Below are 21,037 nucleotides of genomic sequence, written 5' to 3' on the forward strand. Positions count from 1 at the left end.
CTTCTTTGTGGGATGAAGGGGCAGGGGCTGGGAGGGAGGAAAAGGAAGGGAATTGCCATTAAAGCACAGTTCACACGTTTTCACACTGACTGCACCAATTTGGAGTACAGTGCAGAGAGGAGATCACAGCCTCTTCTGACACTACATTGTGCATAAGGATTGTTAACTTGGTGCTTTTGTTTTCCATTTGTCCTCTGCCTGCTGACAGTGGCAGAAGAATTATATTAAAGAGTATGTGCTTGGGTGAAGAGATGTATCTACCAGTCAAAGAGGAATAGCTAAAGGCAGGCTACTGAGCTGAGACTGCTGGGAAACTGTCAGATCCAGTACCCAGGAAAAGAGATTCCGTGAAAATCTGAGAGTCTCTGAAAGAGAAACGGTAAAAAAGACCCTCCCCCTGTCTGTCATGTCACTTGTGAGAGTACAAGGACTAGAGATAGCACTGGACATTTACAGCTCTGGGTTTAGAGGACTAATGGGTGAAACATGGGGAGACTGCCCAGTCATCAGGGGGTTCCAAATTATTTTCATTTATGTACAGCCTTTTATCAGAATTAAAGAACATACAGCAGTGACTCGTGATGTGTAAACACAGTAGCACTGCAGCGATTGCCGTTGGCTTCTTGTATCTTCAGTTTCAGCTCACTAAAACATTGGTTGTCCAAAAAAAGAAGTACTTGTCCGTTAGAGAGAGACTCAAATGGACAGACTTTTCAAGGAACCTCAAAAATGTATTTACATTCATTGTTACTGTTAGGTAGGGTAAGCCCCTATCAATGTCCGTTGAAAGTAGCAGTCTGGGGTAGTCTGGGGTTTTCCAGATTTCTCACACTTCTGATATAGACGATAGAAGGTAAATTTAGCTGTGGAAAATCTGTGCGGTGAAACTGAGACAAAGGTATTTTGATATTTTCCACATAGTGGAAAGTGTCTGTTCTGAAAACCACCAACTCTTTACAATCTTGAAAAAAGAAACCTGTTTAATATTGGTCTAGAGAAACATTTTTGTCTTTGACTTAATATAAACACGAGACAGCTACTGCTCCAGCAGCCCAGTCAAACATACACTGTCTTTGATTGTCAAAGCAGCTGTCTGTATTTTTGGTCAACGCTTAGATACACATGGGGAAAAAAAGGACTTCAAACCTCTGAGCAAGGTGACTTGTCAGGGCCCTGTTACCTATTATATCAACTGCCCAAGCACAGGACAGTTTCTCTTTTTGATCAGAGCTGCAGACCTATCGCTACCAAGTACTATCAGCTGAGCAGCGTGACCTGAGAATGAATGCTGGGACAGAAGGACCTTTGCTCTGGTCTAGTACAATGGAAGAGACTCTAAGGTGATGAACTACATCCCCTCTAGGCTTCAAACCCCATCTTTAGGTGAAGGCAACTGGTTCACGGGGCTAAAATCACCTCAAGAAGTGATGCCTTCCCAAGCTGAAGAGGCAAATCCCCACGTTTCAGGACTATGGCATGAATTCTGTATGCAGGCATGCTGTACCACAGGACTGACCCATCCCCTTCTGGGACATCACCATGCAAGTCTGTATGGAGAGAGTCTCCTTCCATACTGGCAAGCAAGTCCTTAAAGAAACAAGAGTAGAATTAAGATTACTTTTAAGGCATTTCTGTCTCTTTGAATGCCCTACGAGCTAGTACTGCAACAGATCATCTCTTGCCAGAAATTCAGCCGTCAGAGAGCATCAGAGGCTGGAGGTGGAAGGTAGCTTGCAAGCCTGCAACCATTTTTCACATTAGAAACAGAACTGCTGTCTCTGACATAGCAGGACTCGGCCCACAGCATCCCAGAAATTCTGGGGTCTCATGCTGGGACCAGGACTCTGTGGCCTAGCCCTCCACAGTAAAGAAGATAGCAACCCTCCTACAACAGGCAGAGCAGAAACTCTTGTCCCAGTCAAAATTGGTAGCAAAACTAATTTCAAGAATTGCCACCACCGCTTGCTCTTGCTAAGAAACTGATGGTTTATAGTACAGGCAAAACACTGTTTCTAGCGATGAATGACTTCTCCAGTGAAATCTGGATGTTCATGCAGGAGGAGGTGGAAAAAAACACATCAGTGCTTGCTTTTGGTATAAACTTAAAGGATCTTCATGTCTTTCTCACATTTTTTTTCCCACACATGTCTCCCCAGTTTGTGCTAAGATTATGACTATCATCACTTTCATGCTATGCCTCTTCTTTTCACTGCCCGCTGAAAGCATATCCAAACATATTAGTAAAGATTATGAATTTGCCCTGCAACGCTGCAGAAAGCCAGGTCAGCAAATTCAGTATGCGATCTCCCTGGTAACATGGCAAAAGAAGGAAGCTGGCATTTGGTAGCGTGTCACAAAGCAACCTGCCTGTTCCTCATGCACTGGAGGGAAGAACAACTGAGCCTCTGGACCCATGGCAGCTTTCCACGTTGCAGATGTGCAGCAGCTGATGTCGGATGTGCATTTCAAGCCTGATCAGGCTTACTTCAGGGCTTGCTGCGATGACTGATCAGCTGCTCCCCTTTGTGGAGGGAACACCCATGAAAATCCAAGCATTCTGGAATAGATCCCATTGCGCAGACTGGTGGGAAGGAAAGGCCAGGTGTTTGCACTCAAATGGCTGCATGTGCTACCGACACAACCAAAGGGCATGGCTGAAGAAGACAAGTGTGTATCATCTGACAGTCTCTATGCTCAGTAACTCAGAAAATCCTAACCTGTATTTGGAAAATAGCATCACTAATCCTCCAGAAGACATGAATCTGCAAAGGTCTGTCCCTCCGCTGCAGTCAGACTCTCTGTTTTCAGTTAAAAATCAGAAAAAAATAGCCCAGGTTTAAAAGTGTTTAGGCATGAAGATGGTGATACACACTCGTCACCCAGGGGAAAGTTTTGCTCTCCTCAGGTATTTTTTTTTTTTTCCTCTGCTGCAGTTAACCAAGACAGCTGCCTATATAGTTCTTTCCAAACAAAAACCCTCTTTCATTCTCACTTCTCATGACTTGAAAGAGTAAGACTTTCAATCTTCTGCACAACCCCTATATGAATTGTTGGAACTGATCAGAATGTGACCCCAAGCAATCAGGGAGCTGAGCCACTGTTAATACGCAGCACCACATGCATGCATGGGTGATCTCCGATTAGTCACCCCACAAAATTCAAATGCTGCCTAAGGCCTCTGCTTATGCATTACAGAAATCTTGTTCAGAACCCAGGTCCACTTGCCTGTGTATTGAAGAAAAATGCCTCACTGTAGTTCCATAAAATACTTCATAATACAAACTTCTAAGCCTGACTAGTGCTGCAGCAAAGCAGGCAGTGTTTCTGCGACCTCTGATGAATGGTGTTAAGCTGTCAATCAACACAGAAGCAGCAATACAGTAGCTCCACTTCTTTTCCACTGCACACATTCCAGTCGTCCTTTTTTTCCCCCTAAGTGTTGCTGCTACTAACAATTTTATTCTGCTTGGTGGCATGCCATTTTGATGTCTGTGTCGGTAGCAAATCTGGCTTGTTTGAATCTATTCAAGTCTTTCTCGATAATGTTTTATGAAATGTGAAGCTCTGCTACAGAAAATAGTTTAACATTCACAACAAACTGCGGGAGCTAACTGGAAGCCTGGAAGGAATCATTAGTATTTACAAATACATGAGCCATTCCAGTTTTGAGATGTCACTGATTGCAGCTGCATACTTCTATGTACTCACATCCCAGCATCTCACTCCTTTTAAATATTGCATCAAGACATAAGCTGTAGAGTGCTGGAAGCTGCTTGTAAAAAGCCTGCAACATTACATATCTTCTGAATCCAGTTAGAATCCCCACAGCTGTTACTTGCAAAATTACAAAATAATGTAGAAAATTCAGTCACTCTTAAGGCATTTCTTTCACATCAGTGGTCAAGCTAGGTTTCAACTTCGAACACCTTTGAACACTTGTTTTCTTCTGCTTTTCTTCTCATTGGCCCAGGAGAAGAATTTCTAAGTAAGTCTAATGAGCATTATTGGCACTTTCTCAAAGTGAGAATCTTTATTCCCAGCAAAAATCAGTTGGGCTTGACTATCAAGTGCTTAAGGGTCAGATTTTAAGAAGCATTAGGGCATCTCCATAGGCAGGCGGAGTCATTCTCAAGAGAGCCTATTTACATTGACATCTTCCTAAATACATTATGTAGCTGGAGTACAATTATTTTTGGAAAAGAGACATGGGAACACAAGCCATCTACATCGCAGAAAATCGCATCTAAACCTTCAGCTCAAGCCCACGTCCTGACTATTTTGCCCTGGTTTCCAATATGCTGTACAGTATGCTGTGCAGTGTTTTCTCTAAGTATTGAGTGTCTTGGGTTGGTACTTTGTGTAACAAACACTAAATTTTACTCTGTGCATCCTGTCTGACTGGCACATCATTAACTTCAACCACTCCAGTCCCTTATTTAAACCCAGAAAGGGTCTGATTCTCCTAGGGGTCCAATCCAAAGACTTCCTCAGGATCAAAGTGGGGATGTTTCCAGATCAACACGCTAGACGCTGAGTTCCTGTCATACCCTCACAGTTGATATGTCGAGACACCAGTGACGTGCTCTAGATCCTGTACTGTGTTCTGTTCAGTCTCCACCATTTGAGACTGGAAAGTGATGTGGAAAGGGCTGTGTGGGTACAGGCAAAGACAGAGGGAAAAGATAGGGGAACTTTCAAGACTGAAGAGAGCACAGGCTTTGGTTTCTTACACAAGGGAAGTGATACTTATGCATCCTTCCTCAATCCTTGAAAGGGCTCTGTTCAGCCCCCATCTGATTCTCGCTTTTTCTTCCCATGGCCCGAGTGTCCTGCCACTTCTGTCTCACCCTTTTATTTCTGGTAGGCCTCCCCCAGGCCCTTGGATGTGTGCTAGCCGTCAGCTGACCTTTGTCAAGTGGATTGCAATTAAAGGATAAGTAAGGGGTTTTTTTGGAAAGGTTTATTAGACAGGATTAAGATCATGTTGCACTAATCATTTAAGAGGAGATAGGAGCGTAGTGCATGGCAGAGTTATACTGTATTATAATAACAAGCTGAAATGAGTTTCCGTAGCACTTCTGCCCAGCGATTTAATTTCCATGAAGAGAGTGGCTATAATGGTCACAGAAAATCAATAGTCTCTGGTGCTCCCGTCAGGCAAGCACAAACATTCACTCCCCGGAAAAGTTTTCCAAGTAGTTGGAATCCAGACTTGACCAGGCACTTTGGCAAACAATAGGAGAAAGAACAAGGAGAGCAGAAATACTGCAGAGGTCAGCAAGGTACTCCATTTCATAGTTTTTGACACATCAGATAATTACATACTACATGTCTCCCTGTCTGCTGAACTGTTAAGCTACCTTGCGCTACTGCGGGCTTTAGTACAAACCATCCATCAAGCAGCCAGTAAAAATCTAGCTACTGAACTGTTGAGCTTCTGGGTGAAGAAAGAGATCTCCTTGGCTCGAGGAGACAACCTTCTCTGTGCACCCTGACATTCTTAGGGAGTCACCACTCCTCTTGGTCATGCCATCCCCCTGCCTAGACTGGGGGAGAGCAGAGTTGGGAAGTGTGATCAACTGGCCAGGCCAGGATGGTGGTTGCTGGTGACAGCACCCTCCCTGCATCCCTGCAGGCTGAACAGGCACTGCCAGTCAGGTGTTAGGGAGATCAGGACTTCAGCAGGGCCTCTCCTTGGGCTCGGCTGAGTGAAACAGGGCAATTCCTATCTTCCCATGCACACTATTAACAGGCTGGTTTCTAGGTTTGTCCTTTTAAAGAAGGAGTTGTCCTCTCTCAGCTTAGCAGGGAGCTGACAGAAATGGGTATCACCAGAGCGAGAAGTCAGTGGTGGCTGGAACCTTTCCACTCCCTGAAACATCTCCCATCCCTCCTCAAGCTCCTTCTAGTTACAGCTGCCTCTTGCCTTCCTTCCCTCCCTCCCTGCACTTGGACTCCCTTTTCCCAGTCGGTGGGTTTTCTCTCTTCCCCCCAGCTCAACAGACAGCTACCAGCAAATACAGTTGTTATTTTTTTACATTTTAAATAGACAAACAGATGACAAGGCTGGAGCCAAACCCTCATGAAAAGCAGATATGGAATCCAATCACAACCCAGCTATAAGAACATTTCTCATCCAGGTCTCCAGAAGCAAGAAGTGGTTGGATTGCGTGGAGGATACAAGCTCATCCCAACTTCTAAGCCAGAAATATGCCACAAAATCCTGTTAAGTCAATTCAATATTCTCCTTCCATCAAATTGTTCCTCTGGTTGTTCTCTTACCTCTTGTGCTCAGACTAGGATGTAGCATCTCCTCTGCTGATTCAACCACTGATTGTTGTGGCAAGGAACAGAGGGAATCTAAGGTTTAATTTTGAAGAGAAATGTCTTAATGCACTGGAACTTGAAAGCTGCAAGCTAACATGTTGGCATTGCCATTTATTCCTCTGAGTATTGCATGGGGGGAGTGAGAACGCTAGGAATTCACTAGTTCCCTAAGGAGTTCCACCCAAGATCCTTTTCCTGCTGAGGTGAATCAACATTATTCCTGACTTCAGGCCAGCAAATCATCCAGTTGTCAACCCTGTTCATTAAGAATCTCATCCAAAGCTGATACAAGCCAAGTGAACTAAAGTATATGCATGTCCTTCAGAGGATGCCTGAAGTATTGGTAAATTTGGGGTTTCGTCACAAATGGGACTTCTCTGAACCATGGGCTGAAAATGTCAAAATGTCCTTAATTCCACCTTCCCTTTTTTTTTTTTTTAAGTGCTAATCAAAACCATTACAGAAATCTTTTGAAAGGCTTTGAAGTGAATCCTTTAACTGTGTTCACAAAGCACTACTACTTAATTTTCTTTGAACTTTGACTTTTTAGGCTATCCGCATCTGTAGATTGCTTTTAGTACAGGAAATGTGCCAACAGTCATACTAAGAAAATAAAAGCAAGAGAGAACAGGTGTGCTATAGAGTTTCATCTATTTTTTCCATTTCAGTAGTCATATCTCAAGATGCCTCTCTTAGCAGAGCTCTTAGTAAAAACAGCACAAAGAAACCAAAGACTTCACCTTGGCAAAGCTCCATTTATCACAATCAGTACTCCAAGGCCATTTGTACAAAAGATGTCACAAGTTAAAAGTGAGGTATTCCACAATGGATACAATAATGCCTTACTGTAGCCAAAGCCAGTACAGAGACAAGGCCTTGGGCCACAAAGCATTAGATTTCACAGCATCTGTCTTACATCTTTTTGAGACTTACCTCTGCTTCCTGCCGGGAATAGTGACCACGTCTTCCTCCTCCTCCTGTTTTCCCCACTCTCCTTCACCATCTCTTCTGACGGGCTGGGAGGAAGGCCTCTTTCTTCTGGATTAAAAACCTAGCAACCACATTGACCACAGCCTTGTGCTGCTGCTTTCCTGCTCCTTCTGAATCACACATCTGGAAAAAGGTGTTTATTATATACAGTTAGTAAACCAGGTGGAGATCGGACACGGAATGGAAATTAGGCCTTACTTTGGATGGGTCTAAGGGCCAAATTCATTTTATATCATTTCACATTTAATTGAAGTGCTGAACTGGTGACACCCAGGTTTGAGACTGTGATGGACCATATATGCGGAAATTGTGACATCCTGTGGCAAGGATGGGAAATGGCACGCTAACAATTACTAATTTTAAATAATGACTTTAATTTTGGCATTTCCTGCCATCAAAGCCTCAGTAGGGCTTTTAATGCTATAACTTTTTTTGCCTGTAACTTAGATGTCTTTAATAACTAGGAAAAAAGCTACCACGAAGCATCACATGCACCCAGCATGGCAACAGTGCTGTCATTTGACAACTGCTGACAAACAGAGAGCAGAAGACAACCATCTCCATAATTAAGCTTAAAGCCAGATGGATGACATCTTGCCAGGGGTTTCACAAATCCTCGTGGATTTCAGGGGAAAATTCACATTCAAGAAACCCAGTTCCCTCCCAGGCTTTGGAGGACAGAAGGAAGACAGAGTAGAGAGACCCATCATCAGTTTAGCTCAACTTCTTTGCCTTCTTCCCCCCAGTCCTGCTTTTCCACACCCTTCCCCACTGTTTCAGCTCCTCATCTAGGTCTCCCATTTTCTGGTCCAGACCACTTCAGTTCTGCTCTACTGGCTGCTCATCCTGTCTCTCCCTCCTCCCCCTGCACACTGGTTCTCTACCACCCCACTCTCCTACTAATTTTGCTTTGCTCAGCCAGCCTAGTTTCTCCTCTAAAACCACATTTTCACATCTGATCCATCTTCTCTTTGTCCAGCTACTGTTCTGCTCTCAACTAATGCGTACCCTCCTTGTCTAAATTTTCCACTTCCCTTTGTCTGATTTTACAGTTCAGACACATCAGCAAGTCCTCACAGTGTAACAAGTCCATCAACAGAGTAGCAGTAATTCATCTTGCAGCAAATTACACTATCTTATCTCAAGGTTAATGTGAGGTAAAATGCATTTGGCTCAGCCTCTTTCACGGGCAGCTAATCTTTGCACTTTACTGCAATTTTGCAACATGCTAAGCAGTGGCACAGAGTTAGTCCACTCAGTCACTGCACAGTAACTCACAAAGGTGCGGACAGTTTACTCATACATCTGAGCATCTGGTGTCCCCTCAGAGCTAAGCGGCTATAAAAAAAAAAGTCATCAGATAGACAGCACCCCAGCTCAGCTACACAGTTTTGTTCTGGGAAAAAAACCCAAACAAACAAACAAAAAAAACCACCAAAAAATCATGCTACAGCCTGCAGCTCTGTGGAGAAAGCCCATCAGTCACTAAACTGTAGCTAAGAAACAGGAGTCTTTTTTGATTGCTTACAGTTTAGTTGCCTTCAGCTCACCTTCACCAGAGTGCCAGGATGTGTCCTTGACGCAGACAGACAGACCTGCCAGATAATCTTTGAATCCCTTTTCCAAAGTGCTGGTCAGAGACAAGGTTGCCAGAGTTTACTGTCTGGGATCAAACATTTTCTCAGAGCCTTTCATGTTTTGGGATCTTTTTCTCTAGAAATGGCTGATCTGCATTTCAAAAAAAAAAAACAAACCCAAAACGATTCAGACCAAACCTCACCGCTTCACCTCTACAGCACACACCAGCATGCCAGGAGCCCTGGCCAGGTTTCACTCCAGCTGCAGGTCCACAGGAATATGAAGACTTCAGGTAAAGAACAACACTTGTAAGGCTGTTCACTGTCCACATCTGTAATTCACAGAGATAGCTCAGAAATGTTAGTTAAAAATAAGCCAATATTTCACACACACACCCCCTAATCTAATGTGAGCAGGCTCCATGAACCTGAACCTTGAGCTTTTTAGCTCAGCCACATATACCTGTCACCTCCCATGAGTACTACTCTTCAGGCAGCTATGCAGTGACCTGAAAACTTTTATCTTTTATTTTCTGACAGGTTAGTTTTCAGCCACATCAGTCTCTTGAGATGGTTCCCCTCATAGTCTTTCAGCTGCCAACACCAACAGATCAGAGGCAGTGGGGCCAGGCAGCTCATGGTGAATAAAGAAGAAGGTGGTAACATCTTATATTTAGCCCAATTTAATGCAGTTAAAATTAATAGTGGAACTGCACCTTTTTGGTCTTCCACAACTCCAGAAAGTACTCATCTGTTAGGCTATGCTCTGGCATTTTGTTGTACTCTGTCAAGAACTCATGTAACTGTTCCGTTGTTCTTTCTCTACCTGGTTTCCATCTGGTTCCTTTCCTCATCAAAAAAACAGAAGTCCAGGCCACCTGTATCCAGTCATCTCTGAAAACCTTGAAGTGGAAAAATGTGAGAGGGTGGAGCCAACAAAGAATCATTTTTTGGCCAAAGTACAGTTTACACACCTCATTACCTCAAGGCAGATGTCCAGCATGGAAAAATTTCAGCATGGAAATTATGGAGTTCTAATGAAATGAGATACAAAAAGGGAAAACTGAACTTGATCATGAGAAATGCTGGGCAACTCTACTAAAAAGTGACTTTTGCTGTCAATATTTATAATATTTATAATTATAACATAATTATAATAAGGTATCACATTGTAGAGCTCTTTATTAAAATGAGGGCACTTACAGCCTGCTGGGTATCTTTAGAGCGTGGCTCAATCCATTGCAGAAAGCAGCATCTTACAGATGTCAGTCAGCAACAAAGCTGTGACAGCATTTCTTAGTTCAGACCCACATCTGAGTCTTCAATTGACCCATTTTGATCAGTTACCCTAAGAAAGAAGTTGTTGCTTCAAACAAGTGACAGGCCTTTATGAAAGTAAACCAGCATTCAAAGTTGAATCGAATGTCTACGTGTCTAGCAGAGCCAAGGAATTTGGAACCGCAGTCCTAACGTTGCTCTCCTGTGATGAAGCACCGAGGTGTCAAAATTTTAGGTCAGACATGGCAACCAGTGAACAATTCTTTGGTACAGAGTTTTATACAGAAAATAACTAATGTGAGGGACCTGCTTCAAGATTATAGGCAGAGGAGAGGGTCTATTTGTAATTTGGCTGCTTTTTACATCCTATTCTCAAAGTCTCGGCAGCTTTGCCTCCAAATCTCTTTAGGCTGACAAAAGCATTAGCCCTTCCCACGTAACAGCGTGAAAAAGCTTCCAACTTTGTTCCTCGTAGAAGATGATGGCCACCTCCTTGCAAAAATGACGTTTTTCAAAGCATAACGTTTATTTGCAATGCTTTGTGTGGGTCTCTCCAGATGCTTTACAAATGCCAGAATACCCACAGCCCCTCCGGGCAATAGACACCAAGCCTATTTTCACTGCTTTATGGCAGCAGAAGGCCTAAGCGGTAACAAGCAAAGCCAGGAATAAGAATATCCAGGCTTGAATCCAGCCCCCAGCTGTAATTGCTAAAGCAGTTTTCTTAAGCACTAAGTGAGGGCCCAGGGGAACCGGAGAGCATCACATAAAACAACTTGAGCAAGAGCTGTTGAAAAGCAAAACTCCACAGGCCCTGCCCCCCCCCCAGTCCATCATTCCCTGCCCTCCTCGGACCACAGACAAGCCACCCTACGCCCTTGGGAGAGAGCCGCCACCAGCGGGGAAGGGAGCGACGCCGGCCCCGGGGCTGCCCCAGAGGCGGCGGTGGGGAGCGCTGCAAGGCCCGCGGCCCCGGTGGCTCCCCGCCCGCCCCGCCTGCGGCGGCACAAAATGGAGGCGGGCCGGCCTCGCCGCCCCACAGGGCTCTCCGGGAAGCTGGGCCCGCGAGGAGGGGCCGGCCCTGGCCACAGGGGATTTGGAGGAAACGGCGGCAGCAAGGCCCGGCCTGTCCCCGGGGAAAGGCCCGAGAAGCCGCCGCCGCCGTCGCCCCCAGGGAAAAGGGGGGCGCGCTAACGTCCCGCCGTAGGGGGCGTGGTGTTTCCCGGCCCCGCCCGCCGGCGGTCGCCATGGGAACGGCAGCCGGAGGCGGCGGGAGCCGCACGGTGACCGGCGCGGTGCGGGCCCCGCTGCTCGGGGGCGGCCGCACGGCTCCTCGGCCGGACCTTCGACTGCCCCCACGGTACCGGGCCCGGCCGGGAGGGGCAGCGTCCTCCCTGGCAGCCCCCGGGGCGGGGGGACCGGTGCGGCCAGGCCCGACACGCTCCGCGTCCTGTGGGGCCGGCCGGGCCCGGGGCGGGGAGGTAGGAGCGGGCGGGTGCGGGTTGTGAAGCGGTTGGGCTGCCCGAGCAGGCCTCTCGCCGGGCCTCTCACCTCTCGCCGGGCCTTCCGCCGGGCCTCCGGTGCGGGCCGGCTGCCGTGCAGGGCCGGAGGTGACCGAGGGACTGTCACCGAGCGACCGGCAGCGGGCTAGGCAGGGGAAGCAGGTTTGGAGCCGGGAAGATGGGTGTCCCGGAGCGGGGCAGAGCCACAAGCGTGGTAAAGCGTTCGGTTGGCAGCACTAGCGAAGTTATCAGGAGCGAGGAGAGGCCCGCGACTATGAAGCATTTGCGAGCTGGGGGAAAGCCAGCACTAGCTCTATATCCCAGAGGGAAGCGTCATGTACAGTATGATATTTCCACTGATTACCATTGCACCGTGCTTGCTTTTTCTGTTTCATGTCTTCATTTTCAGTTTAAGTTGGCAGTGCTTCCAAAGAAAGTAGATTTTTCTTCAGTCGTGTGCATGTCCCACAGAACCATAGTATTTCAGCTCTGAGGCTCGTTTCTGTGATGGTGGAATTTCTTTGATATGGAGACATGTATCTCAGTTTTATACTCTCTTACAAACAGACTTTTAAAAAGTGGAGCCTGACGATTCATGCTGATTCCTCAAATATGTAACTTATCTTTCAGACCCTCTGTACACACTGTCAAGTGAGAAGGACCACTCAAAGTCAAATGTCCATGTTCAGCTTATTGGTGATAAAGCGGTAGGTGTTGGCCAAAGATAGCTCACATGTGCACCTTATATTTCTGTGTGTATGCATACACAGGGGTAGAAACTCTCAGTTCTAAGCTGCTCCCTTAAAACAGCAAAATACAAAGCAAAGGAAGTGGTTTTATCTAAAACAAGACTTAAGACAGGGAGTAACCATGATTGCTGGCCTAGGGTGACTCTGTAGCAGCAGCCTAGAAATGCCCAGTTTCATGTCCTAAGTAATTTCCTAAATTGTGTGTCAGTATTTTTAATAGAATATCTCCAAATGCTGTTAACAATAGCTTGTATATGTTATTAAAATCTAATCAAAGATCTGGACAGCTCTTGGGCTGTTGTTCAAGCAGAGCTGTCAAAATATGTTATTCCACACGGCGCCTCCTCACTTACCTTGGGATACACTTACACTACAGCTCAAGGTAGCATACTTGGCAGTTTAAAATGAACAAGGTAGCAACAGCTAAGCAGCCTGTAAAGATTGCAGAACCCATCCTGATTCTTCATACTAGGTTAGCACAGTTTAACTTCCTAGCTAAGCCCATAGCTAGTTAGCCCATGCTTAGCTCTCTACTGCATTTGCTCCCCTGCTATCAGTATTCACCCTAGCTAGTTTAAAACCAGCTAGGGCACGGCTGTGGGAGTTGCAGTCACACTTTTAGACAGCAGTGGTTGATGGCGAGACAGGCTGCATGTAGGTAGATATTTACCAAAGGAAAGCAGACTTGGTACAACTGCACAATGAATTGGATTTTAAACAAAGAGTCCTCCTGAAGCCATGCACTTGACTGAGCCTGCGAGGCAGATATTCTGAAAATCCATTGCTGTACAGCAAGGAGAAAATCCCTGAGCAGCTTTCCAGTAATGGAATCAGGAAATATTTTTTTGAAGAATGTTTCTGCATGTCTCCTACCCCATTATTTCAGATTCTTTCTTCTATCTACATGGAAAAAAAAAAAAAAAAGGCGTGTTTGTCTGCCTCTCTGTAGAGAGACATGGAGCTGGAAGCATTGTCTGTCATCACCGAGATCCTTGCAACAATATGGCTGTGTTAACAGTTCAGGCCAGACAACGTAAGCAGGCGTGCTGTCACTAATGTCACATCACAGGTGTAATGGCACGGATGGGGATGGTGACAGACTCTGACTTGCATAAAACATGTTTTAAGCATATGAATCAGCAAGTGTGCAATTCATAACAATACAACTTTGAATTCTCAATCTGTAGTATCACAAAATGGGGTGGACAGGAGTTGTGATAATATTAGTTTATAGGGTTTTCCAAACTCTCAAAAGTCAAATTCCCTTTGAAGAGAAATGAAACAAAAATGCAGTCTCATGCACAGCGAACAGCTACTCATAGTAGGGTGCCTACATCTTCATCATCTGACACTCTCTTACACTCTGGTGAGTTAGTGTACTTGAAATGTCACCACTACCCTATATGCATCTGAGTTAGCACCCGCTGAAATGAAAGGGGCCATTCACAATTCAAATCTGATTTCAGGCTTTACAGCAGCTCAAGCCAATATAGCTACATCACTTATACTTGAGTCACAATTCCAAAGATTTATTGGCAGCCATAAATTTAGAGATTTAAGGCATATCTACCCAGGGAAATTAGTGCTTAGAAGGAAGGGTGTGGATTTTTAATGTGATCATTTTTGTGTGCCAACTCCTGTGGAGATATTTTTAACACATGCTAAAACTGTTACAGTAGAAAATAATGTAACTTTACTCTGTAAGTGGAATATGTTACTTCATTTCTAGAGCACACGAAATAGGAGGGAGTTACATGGGGTAATGTGCTAGCAGTTCACATTACTGCACATTCACAGTTACTGCACACTAACTGCTTTATGTAACGAACTGTTAGACCCTTCGATTTTAAGTATAAGTTTAGACACTGGAAAACAGCCAGAAGACATATCTGTGCATCTGCTGCTAGTCTGGTATGCTCCACATCTTGAGAAGTAGCATCTAACCAGCTGACATCATTAGCATACGTATGCTGCCTTCTTTCCCCATCTCAAATGTGCGGTCCTGTAAATCACAGCAAGCTGAAATTCTAATCTCTTTAATGCTGTTTGAAATTGCTAAATTTCTCATCTAAATTTCTCCTCCAAATTTCTCCTCCTCTAAATTTCACCTCTTTTCCTTGTGTCCACACAAACATTAGGTAAAGGCACCAATATTCAGAAGTATGTTTAGTAGCTTGATCCATTTCCCGGGCTACGGTCTCTGCTTGGAAGGCAAAGATCCAGTGCCTCCATTTATTGACCAAAGATGGAGAGGGAGGGCTCAGCAGCGCCTGGAGGCTCTTCAGCAGCTTGCTTCGTAAGTGTTCTATGGTTGGATAATTTAAAACAAACATACAAACAAAACCAACAGAAACCCATGCACACTGAAGGGGAGATGACTGCAATTTGCTCCTACTTATATTTCCCTTGAAATTAAGAGATTGCAGCTGTTGTGGAGTATGGTTGCCCATCTGTTTCTGACAGGGTGGATGTTGCACATTCCTTCATCTCCGTGCTATCTGCTTTGCAGCGGTTGCTGGGAAAGAGAAGAGAGTTATTTCAATCTCTTACAGATCAGATAAGTTATGAAGACTTCAGCGACTCGTGTGTTACTTCAGCGGGAGCTGTTTCCTTTTAGTCCCGTGCAGTTGCAGCTGGTTAGATTGCTTTTCCTGCTCATTCAGGGGCGTATGGGGCCTGAACTAGGGCACCGCATTTTTAGCGCAGGGGTTTCTTCATTGAACTTTCTCCTGGCATTAAAATTGAGGCTTCTGATTCAGCAAATATTTAAAAAACATTTCTGTGTTTTGCCACACCATGCGTTATTTGGCGTCCTTTTGTAGCTGTATTCAAGACTGCAGGCATCAGCCTAGGTAGTTGTTTTCAGAGGTTTTTGCTGCATTAACAAGCTAACTTTAGACCATGGGCTTTTCAGATGATGCGTGCTCTGGGGTTGCTGGTAACAGTTGTACCACATGTCAGACAACAATCAAAGATGTTTAAGGGTGATATAGCTGGTTTTGCTCAGTTTTGAAAGCATATTCTTCTCATTTCCATAATAAAATAAGAATTTTGGAGCCTTTCTTTTTTCTTATTGTTATTTTCAGCATTTCAGACTGTCCCCAGCACATGAAAACCTCAGTGGCTTCTTGTATTTTGCCTGTTATTCTGTAACAAGAACTTAGTTGACACCTGCACTGCTTTAAAATTGATTTACATTTCAACAACATGTATTTGCAAAATGTCTTGCAATTAACAAAAAATGAGAAATACATCCCCTCTGTTTCAACCTGCGCTGATTGACAGTGTTGCTGATACCGAAGATAGATTATTTCCCAGCTGTATTCTCAGTAGTTGCATTGCCTCTGCAAGGTTACCAGGAATAAATGCTCATTTATTTCAGCAAAGTCAGCAAATAGAAGTCAAGGACATGCAAAAGGCAGGATCTGTGGAATAAAAGGGGCTATTTTACTGGGTTCCCATTGTGCCTATAACTATACCATAATAGGATGAACAGCTTATGCTAATAAAGTTAGATCATAAGAATAAGTGCCCACCTGTGCTGAATGAAACACAAATCCATCTGGATGGAGCAACAGTCTGATATGTAAAGAGTCAGCTAGTGGAACTAGCCATCAGCTCAATTAACTCATTTGAATTACAAACACAACTTCACAATAATAGGTTCATTAGTGCTGAGCAAGTATCTCAGGTTACCGCACTGCATCTCAAAACATTCCCCTCTCTTTTGTTATGTGATACGACTGAAAGCACTGTGAAGAGATGACTTTAAACTTACCTTGGCAGTAAATTGTATGTCACAGGAGGTTAATGAAGCATCTCTCTATAGGCCTTGCTTGTAGTGGGTAGCCATACCGTGGCTCCTCGAGTTCCACAGCGCAGCTCACAGGGCTTAGATGAGGTCTTTGAAGACAACTGATCTCAGCATGCAATCCTCTCTTTTGATCCCAGCTGTCGAGCAATGTTATGTATTGTTAATTGTATGTCTTTATTTAAAATTAGGCAGCAGCAACCACTCCAGCACCCACAGTCCCATACATCTGAGGTCAAGATTTTTACAAGTTGCCAAAAACAGTCTTATGAAAAACATGACCTTCAGGACTTGCCATATATGTAGCTCAAGGAAACCTTAATGACATGAGATGGGCTTTTTTTTTAAAAAAAAAAAAAAGAACTTCTGTTTCTTGTCTTTAACCACCTTGCAGGTTGAGAAGAGTAACAACACTGGAGTATAAAGTGGTTGTGAAATGGAATAGCAATCCTGATGCGTAGCTTTCAAAGGACTCAATTCTATCCGTTCTCTCACTGATTGCCTTAACGAGGTCTACCTCATGGTCTTCCAAAGCTTTAAAATAAAGAAAACCCTCCAAGATGTTATAGTGAAAAAATTAAACAATCTGCCTACTTTAAATTCAACATGGGGAAAAAAATTAAGAAAGACTGTTCTTGCAAAAGATAGGCTTGTTCCAGCATAGTATTTGAAACATTCACATGGTTATCCTGATTTTTCTCCTTTATTGGAGAATTCAAATTGAAATTGCTGATTCTAAAATTTTTCACATTTGCTCAAAGTCTCTTCAGCTACTTTTGCAGTGGTAGTCTTCCCCTTTGTTCATTCTACTCCTTTACACATATTTTCTGTTACAGAAAGTTTTTCACTCTTAAGGAAGTAAGCTTGCTCCCCCCACTCCCAATAAAAGTAGTTTAGTTGATAAGGTCAAGCATTTACAAGTGGCCAATCCTTTTCACGACAAGCACATAAGGAAGTTTTATTAAAGGCAGCAAATAATCATTTCTTGCCCACACATAGTGGGAAACACACATGAAGTGTCAAACTGTTTTGCTATATATATATAAAGCATGAAAAAAGCAAAATATAATTGCTTGTATAAGTATGGGGATTTTGTGGAATTTCTGTTGTGCATGTTTGTGCAACCAGAGAAGTAGAGAGAGAGATTAAAAAAAAAAAAAAAAGGGCATAAAAAAAAAGATCAGAACCGTTCTGAATGTACTTCTTAAATGATATCCTGTATTTTGGCTTTAGAACTCAATCTTCTCTTCAGATACCTCAAATTGTGTATGAAGATCCTGAAGTTAGCGGAAGGAATCGCTACAAATATTTTGCACGGTAAGGAATGAACTGATTTGAAACAGAGTTCAGAAGCTTGCTTTTGTGCAGTTTAAAGAGCACCTAAATAAATGCCAGAGCCTTATTTTTTCCATCTTTTCTGTCAGTTCTTTGATCACTGCTATGGAGAAGCTAAATAGTAACCAAATCTTAAATCACAAGCTCTTTTTAAATTCACGCTATGCCGGAATGTTCAGGTAATGAGTTACCATGTAAGCAAATGTCCCAGGCATTCTGTAATTAATAATTATTTGTAGAAAGCGTTGGGCTGTAGATCCTCCTACACAAAGGAAGAAGATGCTCACAAAGCCATTGTGGTTCTCCAGACTCCTGGAAAGGTGCCTTCTTAAGAAGGAACCTTTTAACTCCCAGTTTCTGCCAGGAGCAGAAAGGGAGCAAAGGGAATCCTTGACTAACTTTTCATCAATATCCTCTGCTGCAGGACCGCTCTGCTCCTTCCAGAATGACACTGCAGGTCAGCAATGGACTCAAGATCTCAACCAACAGCTAGTGTACAAATGTTCTCAGCTTAGTCACGTATACTTTGAATTACATTCACTATTATAGTCAGCAGCTGTTGGCCAGTATGTCCACTTTAAATATTAAAAAATTGCCAAGTTTAATAAATTGGAGCTCTTTATGGCTCCTTTAGCAACAACAAAAAAAGGACAAAGATTATATTATCTTCCACAATTTGAAATTAAGCTTTGAAGTCTCTCAAACACGAAGGGAAATTGATAGAGAACTGAAATACACAAACCATAAGAATGCCTAAGAAGGAATTATTAATATGTTATTGAGCCCATATCACTTTCAAGATACTTCATAAAATACTGCAAAAAAGGAAACAATCAAATTAGGTAGGTTCAAAACACCTTACCAGCTGATTGTAGGAATTAATTTCAGGATTTCAAAAAGTTATTTAAAAAAAACCTCTCAAAAGCTCAAAGTGAAAAAAGTAAATGAGTGAAACATACACAAAATGTTGTGAGCACACTCAAAATGAACTACTTTTAATTATTGTCTTGTTTTGCAATCCGCGTTCTGCTTCGACAGAAGAATAACAGTCCTACTGGTGAAACTTTCTCTGTTACTCCTTAGCTATGAAATAATTATTTAATATTCAGGCACAAGTCTTAAACGTTCAACTACAGAACCTGAGTTGTGGAAAATCAGTGTAACTCCACCGAAATTAGTGGACTGCAGTTTTTCTAAACCATAATGATCTTTTACACTCATGGTTGTTGTCTTACATCTGCATTCTCTCTTTTCAGACCCCTCATCCCTTCTAATAAGCCGCTTCCGCTAAATATTGCTTACACAATGGAAAAGTAAGTAGTGAGTTCTGGAACATTACTGTTGTAATGGGTCACATCTCCCCAGAAAAAAATGGGAAACTGTTTAGCAGGTGGCCAATATTTTTCATAATGCGTCAACAGGAAAAACTTCTTAAGAGCTAAGGGTTTATTCACCATTGAGAATTCCTGAGAAAACAGGTGACTTACTGTTTCTGACTTTGCTTGCGGTATATAAGTAGTGCTTTGTGGGTAAAGGACATGTGCCTCAAGTGTGTTATGATGATGAGACCTGAAACAGAAAGCCGATAATCTCTGAATGCTAGAAGAGATACTGATGCAAAGAAGATTCTCCAATACAGCAATATTGTTGGAAGATCTTCTGATATTTTATTCCAATCTCTGTCATAGTTGCACTACTGTTCAATGGTTTAAAGCATCTTTGAAGTAGTCTACTGTGGTTTTCAGTGGGGATCACATTTCAAGGGGACATAAGAAGATTCATTTCCTAGTAGAGTCAATAGAAGTTGTACATGCTTACATCAGAATTTAATTTTTGTTCTGGAGTTGCTGGAAAGACAAACTTGTAAGCTAAATTGAAGCAGTCCTCCATTTTACGCTAAACCACTAGCTACTTTTTGTGCCCATTAACAGCAATGCTTTAGAATGGATACATCGGGAAGATTTGCATGTAATAACCTGAGAGCTGAAACCAGAAGATTTCTGGATTGTCTACCTAAAGAGGAAGGTTTCAGAGGACTGAGTGTAGCCTCAGTCTGCTTTTACTAAAGATAATGGAGTTAACATCAATGGGAGCAATGTTAAGATAAACCACATTTGGACAGCCTACCTTTGACTTAGTGGTGTGTTTCTGGTTTTTGGTTTCTTTTTAATGAATGTGACAAATGTTCCTCCATCTTGCATCTCTTTTTAGGACAGAGCCCTGTGTCCATTCAGCTACAAGAGACAGCAAAGTCTTTGGTCCCAAATTACGAACTTTGGGCACACAGACAGATTACAGGGATGGAGAAGCCCAGACAGATCCCTATTCCCCTGAATACATAGTTCCCAGTGGCTCAGTCCCTGAACTTCTGACACTTGCTACACTCACTTGGGGTGAGTTGTGAAATCAAGATAAATGATAATAATCGTCGCCTCTTTAGCAGGAGGTTCTTTTTTTTTTCAATGTCAGGTTTCAAGTCTGTTACCAGCTTTGGCAGCCCCTTTGGGGCACATTATCTATTTCTAAAATAGGTATGATATTTTCCTCCTTAATAGTGCTGTTCTGGGGGATTTCATAAAGAGTTTTGAGATCATTCAATATAAAAAGGTCATATGTTTTACAAATACAAACTAGGAGCAGTTGTTCTATTTACCTACTGTTCTTCAGCTGTTCTGAGTTAGACATCAGTAAAAAAACTGTATGAACACTGCTGCCCCAGAATATACCTGTGATCCTCATCCCCCAGTGTTGCACCCGCAATAGTGATAGACACTGGACGTGCCAAAGAAAGTGCACATTCTCAGAAAGTGTCTTCTTGGAAAAGTTTTTCCTCCTTTTGCAGCCTGCAGAAGAAGTGCTAGTGTTAATCTCAACTAAGCTGTAGCAACTGCAAGTCCTACCATTCCTCATACTGCAGAATTTTACTGGCCCTAGAAGTATTTACTTCTGGCTATTGACAACTCTGCTTGTGTTTAACACATGGGCTTGTGCCCATCCAGCCCTCTAATACTTTATTGGTGATGGTTATTTGCTGGATTCTCCATTCTCCTAAACAGCTACTTCTTCTTGTCCCTGTAAGGTCGGGGGTTACCAGCGGGACTAGTCGAGGTGGAGATGATTGAACGTGCCCGGGAGAAACGTGCATGGGAAGCAACTCTTCCAGCCATGGACAATGCCTCACAAATCACAAAGAGGAGGAAAATGATGGAAGATATGGAGAGGAAGGAGTGGGCCTTTAGAGAACAGGAAATAGAAAAGTAGGAGTTCAATTATACTCTTTATTTATTTTAATTATTGGCGGAATAGAGAAGGAACAGAAGGGGTACAAGCCTTTTATTGCTGTGAAAATCCCCTGAGTTTGGGAAGGGATATTTTTGCTAAATTTAATATAAGAGACTGCTACCCCAATACTTTTCACCAGTGGTAAACTCACTTTTTAAAATGAAAGATTAAATATGAGACATGCAG

The 21,037-nt window shown here is 43.2% G+C and overlaps 1 protein-coding gene and 1 long non-coding RNA gene across 4 annotated transcripts in view; one reads left to right on the forward strand and one right to left on the reverse strand.

Moving 5' to 3' along the window:
- Positions 1 to 1,493: 1,493 nt before the first annotated feature.
- LOC141916415 (uncharacterized) lies at positions 1,494 to 9,086 on the reverse strand. 2 transcript variants are annotated; one of them, XR_012621116.1, is made up of 4 exons: positions 8,868 to 9,086; positions 7,261 to 7,440; positions 6,283 to 6,360; positions 1,494 to 1,587 (listed from the first exon to the last, which is right to left on the reverse strand). It is a non-coding gene; the product is annotated as an uncharacterized LOC141916415 (long non-coding RNA). The 2 variants fall into 2 exon arrangements; XR_012621115.1 differs by lacking the exon at positions 1,494 to 1,587 and adding an exon at positions 4,956 to 5,223.
- Positions 9,087 to 11,427: 2,341 nt separating this feature from the next.
- The window catches only part of CFAP91 (cilia and flagella associated protein 91), a 31,600-nt gene continuing 21,990 nt past the window's right edge, over positions 11,428 to 21,037 (forward strand). Inside the window, exons 1-7 of one of the 2 annotated variants that reach the window (XM_074808795.1) lie at positions 11,428 to 11,532; positions 12,305 to 12,381; positions 14,562 to 14,719; positions 17,468 to 17,551; positions 18,826 to 18,882; positions 19,781 to 19,962; positions 20,649 to 20,826. In XM_074808795.1, coding sequence (XP_074664896.1) covers positions 14,586 to 14,719; positions 17,468 to 17,551; positions 18,826 to 18,882; positions 19,781 to 19,962; positions 20,649 to 20,826 — 635 coding nt within the window. In that variant the 5' untranslated portion in view covers positions 11,428 to 11,532; positions 12,305 to 12,381; positions 14,562 to 14,585. Of the gene's footprint in view, positions 11,654 to 12,304; positions 12,382 to 14,561; positions 14,720 to 17,467; positions 17,552 to 18,825; positions 18,883 to 19,780; positions 19,963 to 20,648; positions 20,827 to 21,037 lie in introns of both variants that reach the window. The other variant, XM_074808803.1, reaches the window with a different exon arrangement.

This window comes from Strix aluco, chromosome 2 (assembly GCF_031877795.1).
Source record: "Strix aluco isolate bStrAlu1 chromosome 2, bStrAlu1.hap1, whole genome shotgun sequence".
Taxonomy (NCBI): domain Eukaryota; kingdom Metazoa; phylum Chordata; class Aves; order Strigiformes; family Strigidae; genus Strix; species Strix aluco.